At 43.5% G+C, this 15,008-nt stretch overlaps 1 protein-coding gene and 1 non-coding gene across 2 annotated transcripts; one reads left to right on the forward strand and one right to left on the reverse strand.

Annotated features, from left to right (window-relative positions):
• Positions 1-711: 711 nt before the first annotated feature.
• LOC141601617 (uncharacterized) lies at positions 712-13,173 on the reverse strand. Its single transcript, XM_074421911.1, has 5 exons — positions 12,858-13,173; positions 12,309-12,740; positions 10,761-12,206; positions 6,273-6,391; positions 712-2,397 (listed from the first exon to the last, which is right to left on the reverse strand). Exons 1-5 carry the CDS (start codon positions 13,171-13,173, stop codon positions 712-714), a joined length of 3,999 nt encoding a protein of 1,332 aa, XP_074278012.1.
• LOC141603747 (small nucleolar RNA R71) lies at positions 8,432-8,538 on the forward strand. The gene has a single exon (XR_012525604.1). It is a non-coding gene; the product is annotated as a small nucleolar RNA R71 (small nucleolar RNA).
• Positions 13,174-15,008: the final 1,835 nt, after the last annotated feature.

Here is a 15,008-nt window from a genome sequence, read left to right on the forward strand (position 1 = left end):
TCACGGATATTCTTGTTTTGTTACATACATGAAATTGCACTAATTATATGTACAATGTGATATAAATATTTTTACTTATGATATATTTTTTTTACACTTTAACTTAATATCCATCTTTGTTCCATACTATATGAAAACTTAAATTTTGATTACTTTTTTTTTAATTGTTTATATAACGCCTTCAGGATATAGTGATATAATTAAAAACAACGTTTTATTAAAACAAAGTTAATAAAATAATTTTAGTAAAACCGACAATCTTATACGGAGTAAAAAGTGTTGAATAATCTCTTTTCTAGCTCTTAATACAAAATTACTAATAATAAATTTTATAATTAAATTTCAAATGGAGTTAAATACCAATAGTATAATTATTAAATTCTCTAATATTCTTATCTAAAAAACCGCGCATTTACGCGGGATCTATACTAGTTTATAGATAAAGGATTTTATTTGATCTGATGAATTTTGAATTTTATAATCATATGCTAAATAGCGATAAATCGTACTTTTCGGTCCATTTCGGTGAAAGACCGGACCAAACCGAAAATTTTGGATTTGGTTCGATCCAGGAACGAAACTTTTAGGTCTGTTTTTCGGTCTACTAAATTTATTTTTTCGGTTTTCGATCCGGTTTAATTTGGCCGGGTCGGTCCAGTCCTGGACCTTTGCTTAGTTCTTTTTTTTTTTTTGAAGAAACCCATGAGGGTACTAATTCATTGAACGAAAATCAGCATACATCACAGCAGCAGCCGAGGGTGGCAACCCCGAAGTCCTGTCACGTCTACCTAGCACATTCGGCTCATAGTGTGCCAGAAAATGCGCCACATAATTACCAGTTCTACGTACAAAAGTCCAAGCAATAGAATCAAAATCATTACATAAAAACCGAATATCGTCTATAACTAGAAAATAATCGTTACGCCCCTCCTTGCTGCTCCTAATGTCTTCGATAAGCTGTAAACAGTCACTCTCCATGACAATATGACGATGGTTGCGCCTCTTTGCTTCTTGCAAGCCTTCAAGAACCGCCACGGCCTCTGCTAACCTCGGCTCCCATACCACATTTCTACGGTTTGACACCCCCCATAAGCACTCCCCCTTCTCATCACGACACACAATCCCCACCCCTACTCCCACCTCCTCCTTAGAAGCCGCATCCCCATTGATTTTTACTCGACCAGCCGTTGGTGGTAGCCACGATTCTCCCTCCCTCTGCCTAGCTGCTCTACCCATGCCCATATCAACCCGTTTCCCCTCCTCCTCCCTCATGCGTTCCATCTCCTGCTCCACCTCCCAAACACGTCTCACCACCACGCCCGCATCCACATCCTTATCCTCAAACACCCTCTTATTCCTCCCTTCCCAAATCGCCCAACAGCCAACCAGGAACCGCACATAATTGTCCTCTCCAACCTCCCTTATCCTAGCTTCCACCCACTCCCTCACCCGCTCAAACCCATCATGGCTTTCCTCCTCCAACCCCAGCCCATCCCAAACCCTGCCCGTCCACCCACACCCACGGAAAAGATGAAGCAACGATTCAGCCGAGCCACCCCACATGGGACAAGTAGCATCCTCACACCCACCTCTAGCTCGTAAGTTCCCCCTGGTAGCAATTGCCTCGCGACACATTTGCCAACAAAAGATTTTGATACGAGGCCAAATAGGAGCTCTCCAAATTTTATTCCATACCCATTGCTCTCGACTCCAATCCGACTGCCCCGTCTCCTCTTCTCCTTCTTCCATGATCAGCCTATAAGCAGATCTTACCGAATAAACCCCATCCTTCTCGCCTACCCAGAACCACGAGTCCCTTGGTCGTCTCTCACTGAGCCTTATATTCGAGATTCGCGTTACCTCAAAAGGGAGGAAGGTTCCTTCCAATTTCGACATATCCCAGTTTGTGCTTGCCTCATTGAGTAATTCCGCAACCCGAATATCTTCATTTCCCACGCATGGCGATATCACGTACCCCGAATGGGAACCCAGGATCCACGGATCTTTCCACACAAAGGTGCTTGCCCCATCGCCAATTCTCCGTCTCATGCCCTTCTTCACGACCCCTTTTGCCTCCCAAATGTCTCTCCACGTGTAACTAGGATTGTGGCCAAGCCCCGCTTCCAAGTACGAGCCATCAACATAGTATCGAGCCTTCATAAGCCGAGCCCATAACGTGTCCCCATGCGTAAGCAACCGCCAGGCTTGCTTCCCTAGTAAAGCGGAATTGAATTTCTCCATATCTCGAAAACCCATCCCCCCTCTACACTTTGGCTGACAAAGGCGTTTCCAAGCAACCCACGCAATTTTTCGCTTATCACCATCACTGCCCCACCAAAATTGAGAGATAAGGGATCGAATTTCATTGCAAAAAGATGAAGGAATTGATACCCGTCGCTGTGAGTACCAAAGATAAAATTTATAAACTCCTATTAAGACTAACCTAGGCTAGTGGTAACAGGGTCGATCCACAAGGAGGCAGTTGTAAATTCTAGTTGTTCTATGATCAGTCTAAGGTACTATTATGGGGGTTGAATTGAGTTGGTCTAAGTCTAAAGATAACAAAGCTAATAAACGAAATAAACAGATAAGAGAAAGGTACTAGGATGGTCGGGTCATTACAAACTACGGCGGCAAAAAACTAGGTCGGTCTGAATTAAACACAAGTAAGGCGGGAAATAAGAGGTCCTCTCGGTCCACTCCTAACAAATAGCATCTCTCGATCTCGCTATAGGTCCCTAATGTCACTAATACTAACTTTCGTCCTGAAAAGTGACTAATGGTCTAAACTATACCTATCTTTCGATCTTAGCACAGTTTAGTCGAATTAATTGACGGTCAAATAACCTTCCCTATCTTTCGATCTAATGGGTCGGTCACAAAAGAGGTATCTAACTGGTCGCATGCATTCGATTCGTTAAATACAAGTTTAAAAAACAATTAAAACGAAGATAACCTTACAAGATCGATCGATCGACCAACAATGTCGGTCGATCGACACGCTGGTTCATCCGTGTCTAACCTATTGCCGCCTAGCCATAAATCGCCTACATCCTAGCACAAGCTATTTAGCTACTCATGGCAATGATGAAAACTACAACAACGCTAAAGATTAAGACTAAAGGATTCATGCTTGAATTGATAAAGAAAACAATAAACATGAACGATAAATCGGCTTAGGGAATTAACTAACAATTCTATACTAACGAAAATAAAGAAGAACAGGAATTAGGGCAGAGGAATACCGAGATTTCAAAGGAAGATTAAGATTAAGAACTGAAAGATCCGATGCAAAGTCGATATATCAAACCCTAATTCGGAAATAAGCTAGAACTAAAAGTACTGTCTGTGATATGAAACTTGATGATAAAAACTGAAAGTTATGTTACGTTATATAGCCAATAAGCGCAACAACTATTTCCTAAAACCTAAACTTCACGGGCCTTGAGTTTCTCAATCTTTTAATTCCGTCTGGAATCGAAATCTGGTCGATCGACTACTCAGGCTGGTCGATCGACTGCTCCTCAGCAACAGTAGGTTCTGGAATCCGATAGGTGGTCGATCGACTGATGTGGATGGTCGATCGACCGGATTAGCTGCTACTTGACTTCTTTATTCTTCGTGGACTTGTCTTTTGGGCCTTGGATCGCGCACCAAGCTCGTTCCTTAAGCAATTTCTTACGTCATTTACAATGCAGCTTACTCGGGGGACGGATTTGGCTTGATTTCCGCTAAATTCTCCACATTTCTGCAATAAAGTACAAAAGCACGAAAGTAGAGGAAAATAGAGAAATATGGGCATATATAGCACAATTGAGCTCTGAAATGCGTGTAAAAAGAGATGTAAAACATCATATAAATGACACGCATCAAATCTCCCCAAACCAAACCTTGCTTGTCCCCAAGCAAGAACTAGACTCGATCTAATGACCTAATGGAACGAGTTCAATCTCAGAGCGAAATGCAAACTGTAAGGCCTAAACCAATTTAATGCACAACCAACAATCAATTAGTAATGTGAATCATGCAAACGAATTATAAAGTCGTCAAAAACTGCTGAACCGTTGATCAGAGACTTATCAAATTGGACTCTCGCGGGTCGCTCAAATCACTCAATTAAGCACAGGTGATATATTTGTAAGATAGAAAGAATTAATTTTGTAGTGACTCTCACCTAACTACGACCTATGAAAACATGCCAAAGAATAAAATATGAAGATGACCTCTACGACCGTACATATGCATTCCAACCAACAAATGACCATTGACACATGCCGAGGTATATATATGGAATTGTGAGGTATGGGTAAGAAGAGGCAAAACATTTTATGGTAAAGTGGGGGTACAGGTGATCAAGCTAGTACCAAAACGGAACCAAGTGACAATATCCAACTTCTTGCTCAATAACGAACGAAACGGTGCTATAACGAGCACAAAACTCACAATCTCCAACTATCAAATCAATAAAACTCCCCATAGGATATAAACGAAACATGGGAGCAAAAATCGCCAAAAGATAAGGATTAAATTATGCGAATTGATTTTTTTTTTTTTCTTTTTTCTTTCACGGACATCAGTCGATCGACCTAAATGAGCAGTCGATCGACTGCTGTGAACAGTACAGGACGTTTTTCTCTTTTTCATTTCTTTTCTCCTTTATTTCATTTTCCCAACCAACATCTCAACAGAGCATATGCTACCAAAAACGAGTAACAATCCCAAAAACTAAACTACTAGCTTGAAAAAGGACAGGCTATATGTAGGATGTAGTAAGTAGGACAAAAAGGATATTTTTGGCATAGTGAAGCTTATGGGTAAAATGAGAAAAGGGGACCTCTACCACATGTGTCAACTAACCACAAACCGAATGCATACAGGTATTAAGTAGATCAAATTCATAATTATGCAAATTAAGGAAACATGCCTCATAAGGAGTACTACTCACATTCCTAGATGAACTGGTCATGAATGATACCAAATATAAGCTCTAAAAACTCAGAATATATGATGTAGGTTGCCAATTTTCAAAGTCAAGTTTCAAGTTCAAGAAGAATGTAACGAAAACTCGTAGATATGCATTTACGATTCTACTAATAACATGTAAGTCAAGCAAGGCTCGGGCAAAACAGATGCAAATGCTAAATCATCCTTGAAATACTACCGTTCCGACTCGACCTATATGCTAAAATAAACGTGCATTTTATGGGATTTTTTGAAATTTTTCAATTTTTTTTTTGAATTTTATAAATAGCGAATGTGAAATAAACAATGCAAAACAAAATTTAAACGTGAATGCAAGCAAATGAATGAAGTGCGACGCAAAACCCTTCCCCAAACCAAATCGCACAATGTCTCCATTGTGCAAAATCATGTGATGAAGGAAAGAGAAAATGGGAATTTGCGAGAAAAGGGAAATTAAAACATAATGACATAAAGTAAAGACTTGGGAACTCACAAGACTTTAAGCGCAAGAAAGGAAACCTCCCAAACCAACGTGAGCTAGGAGGTTTCATGAGCAGCGATGCTACCAATAAGGACCTGAAAAGACAATTAGAAACCACGCATAAGACTGAAGAAAACAATTTTGAAACGTAAATATTGTGCACAAATGAGACAAAAGAAGAAATAGACAATTCGACGGAAAATAAAGTGGAGTAGAAGACTCCCTTAGGACCGCATATCGACCAAACACAGCAGGGGAGAGGTCGTGAATGAACATAGCAGCAGCAGTGGTCGATCGACCTAAAGAGGCAGTCGATCGACCAGGTGCTCGTGAACAGTAGCTCCTGTAACCTGCAATTCAGTCGATCGACCAATGGTGCCAGTCGATCGACTGAAAATACTGCTGCAGCGTCTTATTTCTTCGTAATTGCTCAATGATTTGAGCTAATAAGCTCTAATTACCTGCAAATGCACAATAGTACGCGCCAAAAAATGCGCAAAACCCAGAACGAAGTCTAAAGTACTCAAAAATCCTAAGCAAACAAAATAAAAGCGAAGTTCTCGCGCACACAAAAGTAATAGAAAATAGTTTGAAAGCAATAAAATGAAGTTTATAACGAACTCGATCAACTAATAGTTGATCAAAAAGGACCACGGTATGGCCCACTTCGTTCGGCTTCCTCGGCTACTAGAGGTAGCCTCAATGGTGCTCATCTTATCGGTTGCACCCTTCCCGGCTTCGACAGACGGAGAATTCAAATGATCGGCGTCGTCGGCTTCCCAATCAAGGACTCCCTCGGAACCATCGAGTCCAAATCAGCCCATCTCACCTTGGGTGGCTCATCCTCTACTTCTTCATCAGTCCCACACTTAAGCATCCAAGACCTCCTCTTGAAACGATCCGCTCTGTCGCACTGGAGCATCCAGCTCTTCCTTCCCAAACCAGCTCCTGCGATGTCTAAAACAACAAGTTTTTCCTCCTTCTTGCTCCCGGTTCGGGCGGAGGGGTTAACACAAAGAGAGATATAGGGACAGTAATTCAGGAAGCACAATATACGATTTCTTTTCGTAAACCGTGTTACAGGTGACAGGCCACATGGCATCCCTTTTCTTAGCCGGCTGGGCAAAAACAATAGAGTGCTTTCCCACTTTGAAGGTCAAGGTTCCTAAACCGACGTCGATGACTGCACCAGCAGTGTGCAGAAATGGCCTACCCAAAATGATGGGAATATGGTCATCCTCGGGCATGTCAAGGACAACAAAGTCGACAGGAAGAAAAACTTCCCTATCTGGACGGGTATGTCCTCTAGGACTCCTATGGGCTCGACCGCAGACGGTCGACCATCCGGACTGTCATCTCGGTAATAGCAAACCCGGTCGGTTTAAGCTTCCTAGCTAGACTCAAGGGCATGACACTTATGCTAGCCTCTAAATCACATAAAGCCTTTTCGATAGAAAAGGTACCTATGCTACAAGGGACGGAAAAACTGCCTGGGTCCTCTAACTTAAGGGGCGCAGTGTGAGACAGATAAGAACAAGACTCCTTGGTAAGTGCGACAGTGTGCACTCGCTTTTCAAGTGACCGCTTTTTAGACAACAATTGTTTCATAAATTTGGTGTAAGCGGGTACTTGGTTAACTAGCTCAAGGAAGGGGACTTGCACATTCAGACTACGGATAACTTTCTCAAACTTACTGAAAGATACCTGTTCCTTGGTTGGCACGAGTCTCTCCTGGATATGGGGTCGTAAGGAGCACCTTAGCCCTCTCCTCCACTCCGCGCGCGGCGTCCTTGGACTTTGGCTGGAAGTCCGTCACCTTCTCCTTGTTGAAGCTAGACCCTTCCTCGGACCGTCTCAAATGAGACCCATTGACCGTCATTGGATCGAACTTGGAGCCGGACCGACCCATCAAGACTCGGTTCGCCCCTAAAATCTTCGGGATCGTGGTACCCAAAACAAGTGGTCTCGTAAATTATTTGGCATTAAAGGACGAGACTCTTCAATATCAGCATGATAGTGGTCGATCGACCACCTTCCTCGATCGATCGACCGGTATGCACAGCCTTCGAAGCTCCTGAACCCGTATTTCGATCGATCGACTAGGGATATCGATCGATCGAAATTCTGGCAGACTCCTTTTCTTTGATTTGTTCGTTGAAGCTTTCTCTTTGCTTGTTTCTGGCTCATCTTTCCCAACAAAGATCCTCAATCATAGCAGGACCGTCAAGGGTGGACCCGCTCCTCAATGTGATGGCATTTAGGGTCTCCTTTTGTTCGGGTTGAGTGGGTAAGTGCCCTGGAGCTCGAGTGTTGCTTTTGCTAGCTAGTTGAGCAATTTGGCTCTCAAGTAACTTCATCCCGGCCTCTCTTGCTTGGGACTCCTTTAGCAAAGATTCTTAAGCTCGGAAAACTCGAATTTTGTGATTGTTGCTTTGCTGCGGCACATAAGGAGGCTTCGGCATCTTTTGTTGCTTTTGATGAGGTGGAACATACGGCCGCTTCTTTGTGGCGGAGGTTGAGTTGGGTTTTGGACATTCTGGCTCCTCCAACTCAAGTTCGGATGCGGTGGCTCGTAGTATGAGTTGTTCTCGCCTATAGTGTTGAAAGGCAAGACAAGATTCAAAGGGACTAGGGCGGTTCTTCGAGACATGGCCCTCAACTCCACACCTTTCACAGACGAACGGACCGTCCCCGCACAATTGACTTGGTACATCCCACCTTTAGATGCTCCCCCTAGCTCATATTTGTCGAATCTCGCAAAGAAGAGCCTCAAGTGCGAAACGAGAGGATGATTCAGCAGCTCTCCTCTGGTTCCCTCTCGAATTCCCATACTCGGCCTTGTGGGTAGCTAGATCGTCAATGATCTTCCACCCCTTGGTTGCTCCTAAATTTTCAAAGAAATCTCCCATTGGGCTGCAAAGATCCAAAATGGCCCTCTGATCGTCGTACAACCCATTGTAGAAATGATTGCACAAACTCCACTTAGCAAACCCATGGTGCGGTATGGTTCGCACCAACTTCTTGAATCGGACCCATGCCTCATGGAAATTTTCATCTGGCCCTTGTTTAAAGCCCGTGATCTGAGCTCTAATGGCGATCGTCCTTGAAGCAGAAAAGTACTTCTTGTAGAACGCCAATGCCAATGTATTCCGTCGTGATCTCCAAAGCGGCTCGGTCCGGATCTCTATACCATTCCCTTGCAAAGATCGCGAAGGGAGAAGATAAACATAGTTTCCTTGATCTCGGTCCTCGGGTCACGCCACCGGTGGTGGGGGAATAGAGCGGAGAGTCAATGAAGGTCTCCATATGTTTAGCCGCATCTTCATTTGCAGCTCCCCCCGAATCGGTTTCTCTCTACCATAGTGATGTAGGCGGGCTTTGGTTCGAACTTTCTCGGCTTCTCCCGTAGTTCGAATCCCTTATATAAGTTCGCGGCCGTCGGCTCGGAAAAACTAGCTATACTCGCTTCCTCGGCCATGACCGAAAATTCGGAGAAGTAAATCTGTTTCACCAAGAGGTGGGTGAAGACTGTTGGTCTTCCTCAAACAGATCGTGCTCGAGATAGCTTGACAGAGTATTCAACTCTTCCTCTGTCGACAATATCCTTCGTGCTCGTCTCAACCCGCGCAAAGATTTCTCTATCTCGAGTCAAATGGTAGTAATTCTCCACCCCGTGACTGCGCATAAGATGAAACTACAACAAGAATATAAGAAAAGTTTAAGGAACAAAAGTCCCTTAAACGAGAAAGACCGAAAATAAAAACAACTAAAATTAGGACTATTGCCTCCCAAGAACGGCGCCAAAATTTGATACCCGTCGTTGTGAGTACCAAAGATAAAATTTATAAACTCCTATTAAGACTAACCTAGGCTAGTGGTAACAGGTGGTCGATCCACAAGGAGGCGCTTGTAAATTCTAGTTGTTCTATGATCGATCTAAGGTACTATTATGGGGGTTGAATTGAGTTGGTCTAAGTCTAAAGATAACAAAGCTAATAAACGAAATAAACAGATAAGAGAAAGGTACTAGGATGGTCGGGTCATTACAGCTACGGCGGCAAAGAAACTAGGTCGGTCTGAATTAAACACAAGTAAGGCGGGAAATAAGAGGTCCTCTCGGTCCACTCCTAACAAATAGCATCTCTCGATCTCGCTATAGGTCCCTAATGTCACTAATACTAACTTTCGTCCTGAAAAGTGACTAATGGTCTAAACTATACCTATCTTTCGATCTTAGCACAGTTTAGTCGAATTAATTGACGGTCAAATAACCTTCCCTATCTTTCGATCTAATGGGTCGGTCACAAAAGAGGTATCTAACTGGTCGCATGCATTCGATTCGTTAAATACAAGTTTAAAAAACAATTAAAACGAAGATAACCTTACAAGATCGATCGATCGACCAACAATGTCGGTCGATCGATCGACACGCTGGTTCAGATCCGTGTCTAACCTATTGCCGCCTAGCCATAAATCGCCTACATCCTAGCACAAGCTATTTAGCTACTCATGGCAATGATGAAAACTACAACAACGCTAAAGATTAAGACTAAAGGATTCATGCTTGAATTGATAAAGAAAACAATAAACATGAACGATAAATCGGCTTAGGGAATTAACTAACAATTCTATACTAACGAAAATAAAGAAGAACATGAATTAGGGCAGAGGAATACCGAGATTTCAAAGGAAGATTAAGATTAAGAACTGAAAGATCCGATGCAAAGTCGATATATCAAACCCTAATTCGGAAATAAGCTAGAACTAAAAGTACTGTCTGTGATATGAAACTTGATGATAAAAACTGAAAGTTATGTTACGTTATATAGCCAATAAGCGCAACAACTATTTCCTAAAACCTAAACTTCACGGGCCTTGAGTTTCTCAATCTTTTAATTCCGTCTAGAATCGAAATCGTCGATCGACTACTCAGCTGGTCGATCGATCGCTCTCCTCAAAGAATGAAGGGTTCGAATCCGATAGGTGGTCGATCGACCGATGTGGATGGTCGATCGACCGGATTAGCTGCTACTTGACTTCTTTATTCTTCGTGGACTTGTCTTTTGGGCCTTGGATCGCGCACTGGCTCGTTCCTTAAGCAATTTCTTCACGTCATTTACAATGCAGCTTACTCGGGGACGGATTTGGCTTGATTTCCCGCTAAATTCTCCACATTTCTGCAATAAAGTACAAAAGCACGAAAGTAGAGGAAAATAGAGAAATATGGGCATATATAGCACAATTGAGCTCTGAAATGCGTGTAAAAAGAGATGTAAAACATCATATAAATGACACGCATCAGGAATTTTGAACATACTCATAATATAGGTAGGAATAGACTGGGCAATCGCCTTAATCAACACTTCCCTACCAGCCCTCGACAATGTTTTCCCGTACCATCCTTGCAATTTCTTACTCAATTTATCCCGCAAAATATTCGGTAAAGCCTTTTTTGATCTCCCAATCACGGTTGGTAAGCCAAGATATTTCTCCTGAGCCTCCACAGCAGCCACCCCGAGCACCTCCGCTAAATGGTTCCTCCTCTCGGTGCTTACCCCTTTGCTAAAGGACACGGTGGTTTTCTCCAAACTTACCAGCTGGCCCGACGCTCCCTCGTACCGCCTCAGAACCTCAAGAACACGAGAAGCCTCTTCCTCATTAGCCTTCACAAATAAGATGCTATCGTCTGCAAAAAACAAGTGAGAGATAATGGGTGCTTGAGTTGCAATTCGAACACCATGAAGAGCCCCGTTTTCAATTTCACGTCGGATGAGACTAGAAAGTACTTCCGCGCAAAGAATAAACAAGTAGGGTGAAAGCGGGTCCCCTTGTCTAAGGCCGCGGGTCGGTCTAAACTCATCAGTTGGTGTCCCGTTTATGAGAACCGCAAAAGACACCGATTGCACACAATCCATTACTCGTTCCACCCAATTTGTCTCGAAGCCCATCACCCTTAAGACCCTATCCAGAAAAGTCCATTCGATGCGGTCGTACGCCTTAGCCATATCTAGTTTAATCGCCATGTGCCCCTCCCTGCTCCTGGAATTCTTCATGTGGTGAAAAATCTCGAAAGCGATAAGAGTATTATCCGTAATTTGCCTTCCCGGGGTGAAAGCACTTTGATTCTCTGACACCACATCCCCCAAAAAGACCTTCAAGCGATTTGCCAACACCTTCGAAACCAGCTTATAAACCACATTACAAAGACTAATGGGCCGGTAATCACTCATCTTATCCGGCGCTTTTTTCTTTGGGATAAGAACTATATGGGTCTTGTTCAATCTCCCTGCAGACCGTGTCCCACGCAGAATGCCCAAAACTTCTCTCATCACTAACGGACCGACCACGCTCCAATAAGTCTGAAAAAATAAGCCATTCATCCCATCGGGTCCGGGTGCCTTCATTGGATGCATTTGTTGAAGCGCTTCCACCACCTCTTCCGCCCTATACTCACTAGATAAAATCATGTTCATTCGAGGAGTAACCCGTCCCTCAATCCCTTCCAGCGTATCCTCAAAATTAGTAGGTCGAGAAGACCTGAACAAATTCTGAAAATAGCTCATAGCTACCTCCCCTACAGCCTCCTGCCCCTCGCGAATCAGACCGTGCTCATCAATTATCTTCGCTATGTGGTTTTTACGCTTCCTTTGGCTTGCTCTCTGATGAAAAAACTTCGTGTTTCGGTCCCCCTCCTTTAGCCAAATAGCCCGTGACCTCTGTCTCCAAAAAACCTCCTCTTGACGTCTAAGCTCCGCAAGTTCAGCTATCAATTTCTTTCGACGTCAAACTTGCTCAACTGATCGTCCTCCTTCGTTCATACGCTCCAGCTGCCTTCACTTTTTATTAATATCTCGCACAATTTTACCTACATTCACACCCTTCCATTTCACTAACTCCGCTGCACAATCAGATAACGCTTCAACAATATCCCCAACCCCATTCTCCCAGCCCCTACGGACCGCCTCCTCGCACCCATCTTCCCCCACCCATAGCTGCTCGAATCTAAACAGTTTTCCACCTCGATCACCCGTGCTCCTAGCATCAAAAATTAATTTAATCGGTGTATGGTCCGACCATTCCCGTCCCAAATGCCGCAGCTTTGCATAAGGGAAGAGATCAGTCCAAGTGCTAGTACACAAAGCCCTATCCAAACGACATTGTCTATTCGCATCCTCGGCTTGGCCATTATCAAAGGTAAACGGATATCCCTCAAACGGAACATCACGAAGTCCGCACTCATCCACCGCATCCCGGAAATTGTTCATTTGCCTTTGTGGCCTGCTTCCCCCTTTCATTTCTGTTGAAAAAAGAATCTCATTAAAATCCCCAATGCAAACCCATGGAAGTGAGGATTGATGTTCGAGCAGCCTAAGTAAATCCCACGATAAGTGTCGATCCGTTATAGCCGGCTAACCATAAAAACCTGTCACCCTCCATTCACGCCCCTCCTTGGTAATAACGAAATCCATATGATGAACCGAAGCAGACTTGAAATCACATTGGATATCCTTCCGCCACATAAAGGCCAAACCCCCCAATCTCCCAACACTATCGACCTCCATACCCGCATAATCCTCAAACTTTAAGCGAACCTTGCGCATCTCATGACCACAGAGTTTGGTTTCGCAAAGGAACACCATGGCCGGGGCCTCTCTCCGTAAAAGATCACGGAGTCCACTAACTGCATCGGGGTTGCCCAAGCCCCGACAGTTTAATCTCAAAAGATTCATTGGGCCGGGTGGGGTTGAGTTCTCTCAACCTCCGCCTCAGGTATGACAACCCCTGGTACAAAACGACCCTTTTTAGCAGACACCACCATCGACCCTTCACTCTCCTGTCTATTCCTTTTCCCACAGCTATCTAACTGCTCCTGACCTCCCTCCAGAACAGTGGCCTCACGCAGCCTCCTAGTCCAGGTAGCCCCCCCCCCCACACTACTCATCCCATGCTCTTTATTCACCTCACCCTCCTCCCTAGCCTCCATGTTCACAGTTTCAGGTCCCAGCTCAATCCCATCAACCCCATCACTGCTTACCACCATAATACCCCCACTGTTGTCCATCCTCTCACAATCCGGGCTGCTGGAAGTCGTTTTTTCTGAGCCCTATCCTCCACCCTTTCCCCCTTCCTCCTTCTCCATTCCTCTCTTAGTCTTATAATCCAAGGCTACCCTATTAAGTCGCTCAATAATACTCTCCACATCAAATTCCTTTATCGAACTATCAGCCTTCTCGAAAGCCTCTGCGAGCACCTTCGCCGCCTTGCTAGAACCCCCTTTACTCGTCTTTATCACCTTCCAAGGGGACGCTCTCAGATGGTCAGCAAACAACAAATCCCCTTCTTCATACGGCCCCTCCTCGCAGTCTTTTTCCCCATGCCCTAAAACTCCACACCCATAACAAAAAGTAGGTAACTTCTCATACGCAACGCGAAATTTTGTCACACACCCCGTCGACATTCGTATATTCACATTAGTTTTGAGAGGTTTACGGACATCATGCATAATCCTCAGACGAACAGCTCTATCTAAATCCATATTAGGGTTAGCATCCATGTTGATAAACCTCCCTAATTGATCACCAATAGGTTTCAAATTGTGCTCATTCGTTCTCCCCACAATGGGTAATTCATAAATACGACTCCATATTGGCACTAAATAGAGGGGGACATCCGATAACTTACCTTCAAGATTGACCTTTGCTTAGTTCTAATTACCACATCAATCTCCACTTATGAACTTCACCAGGGTGGCGATTATCAGATATTTTCAATTGCGATTGAAGAATAAAACGTCTGTTGCCACCAAAATTGTCTTTTCTACAAACTTTGAAATTTTATTTGATTTCTAAGTTTACTATTTGATGTAATTTGCAATCAAAGTGGTTTAGAAATGAGAAAGCAGTGAAGCTAAGTCATTTGTTTAGGGGCCATTGTTTGAAGCTAAGTCATTTGTTTAGGGGCCACTGTTTAGAAATGAGAAAGCAGTGAAGCTAAGTAATTTGCAATCTAGTTAATTAATTTATGAAAATGGTAAACCAACATTCTTTAAAGCTCTCTGTTTGAATTATCGCTATTGGTTCAGTTCGCGAGGAAAAACAGAGTCTATGTGAAGGAATTATGTCCACTGTCCTATACGAATTAACTCACTTAAGTCTATATAATCGATATGCCTTGTTAGAGGCCAATGTCGGTTTGACACGTAAGGTGGTTTACGTATCTGGTAGTCATAAGTGGGCCTATTGGGTCCCACACAAAAGGTACGGGATTAGTATAATAATTATAAGTCGGACTTATAATTAATACTAATAGGGCTCTAATATGGATTAGGCCCAGCTGCGCTACGCTAGGGTTAGTAAGATAGAAATAGTGTATCTCACCTATATAAGAAAGGGTTTGTGTGACAATAATTATTCCATTCAGTTTAGTCTGACAAAACTGTGAGAAAACACAAGAGAGAAAAGGGGTTTTCTCTAAGGCTTACTTCATCCTTTCAGTACTAGCATACGAGGCGCAGATTAGTACCTGTGTGGATACCGGTAGAGGCATCACAAGTGGGGTGCTTTTA

Source organism: Silene latifolia, chromosome 9 (assembly GCF_048544455.1).
Source record: "Silene latifolia isolate original U9 population chromosome 9, ASM4854445v1, whole genome shotgun sequence".
NCBI lineage: Eukaryota > Viridiplantae > Streptophyta > Magnoliopsida > Caryophyllales > Caryophyllaceae > Silene > Silene latifolia.

What these genes read in the sequence shown, in the direction of transcription:
- LOC141601617 (XM_074421911.1), bottom strand. Translation starts at nt 13,173, where the DNA reads ATGAATCTTTTGAGATTAAACTGTCGGGGCTTGGGCAACCCCGATGCA. An exon ending in GAGGGTGACAGGTTTTTATG is followed by an intron (nt 12,741 to 12,857) that starts GTTAGCCGGCTA and finishes TTTTTTCAACAG; the next exon opens with AAATGAAAGGGGGAAGCAGG. An exon ending in TAGAGGATGAGCCACCCAAG is followed by an intron (nt 2,398 to 6,272) that starts GTGAGATGGGCT and finishes TGGTACTCACAG; the next exon opens with CGACGGGTATCAATTCCTTC.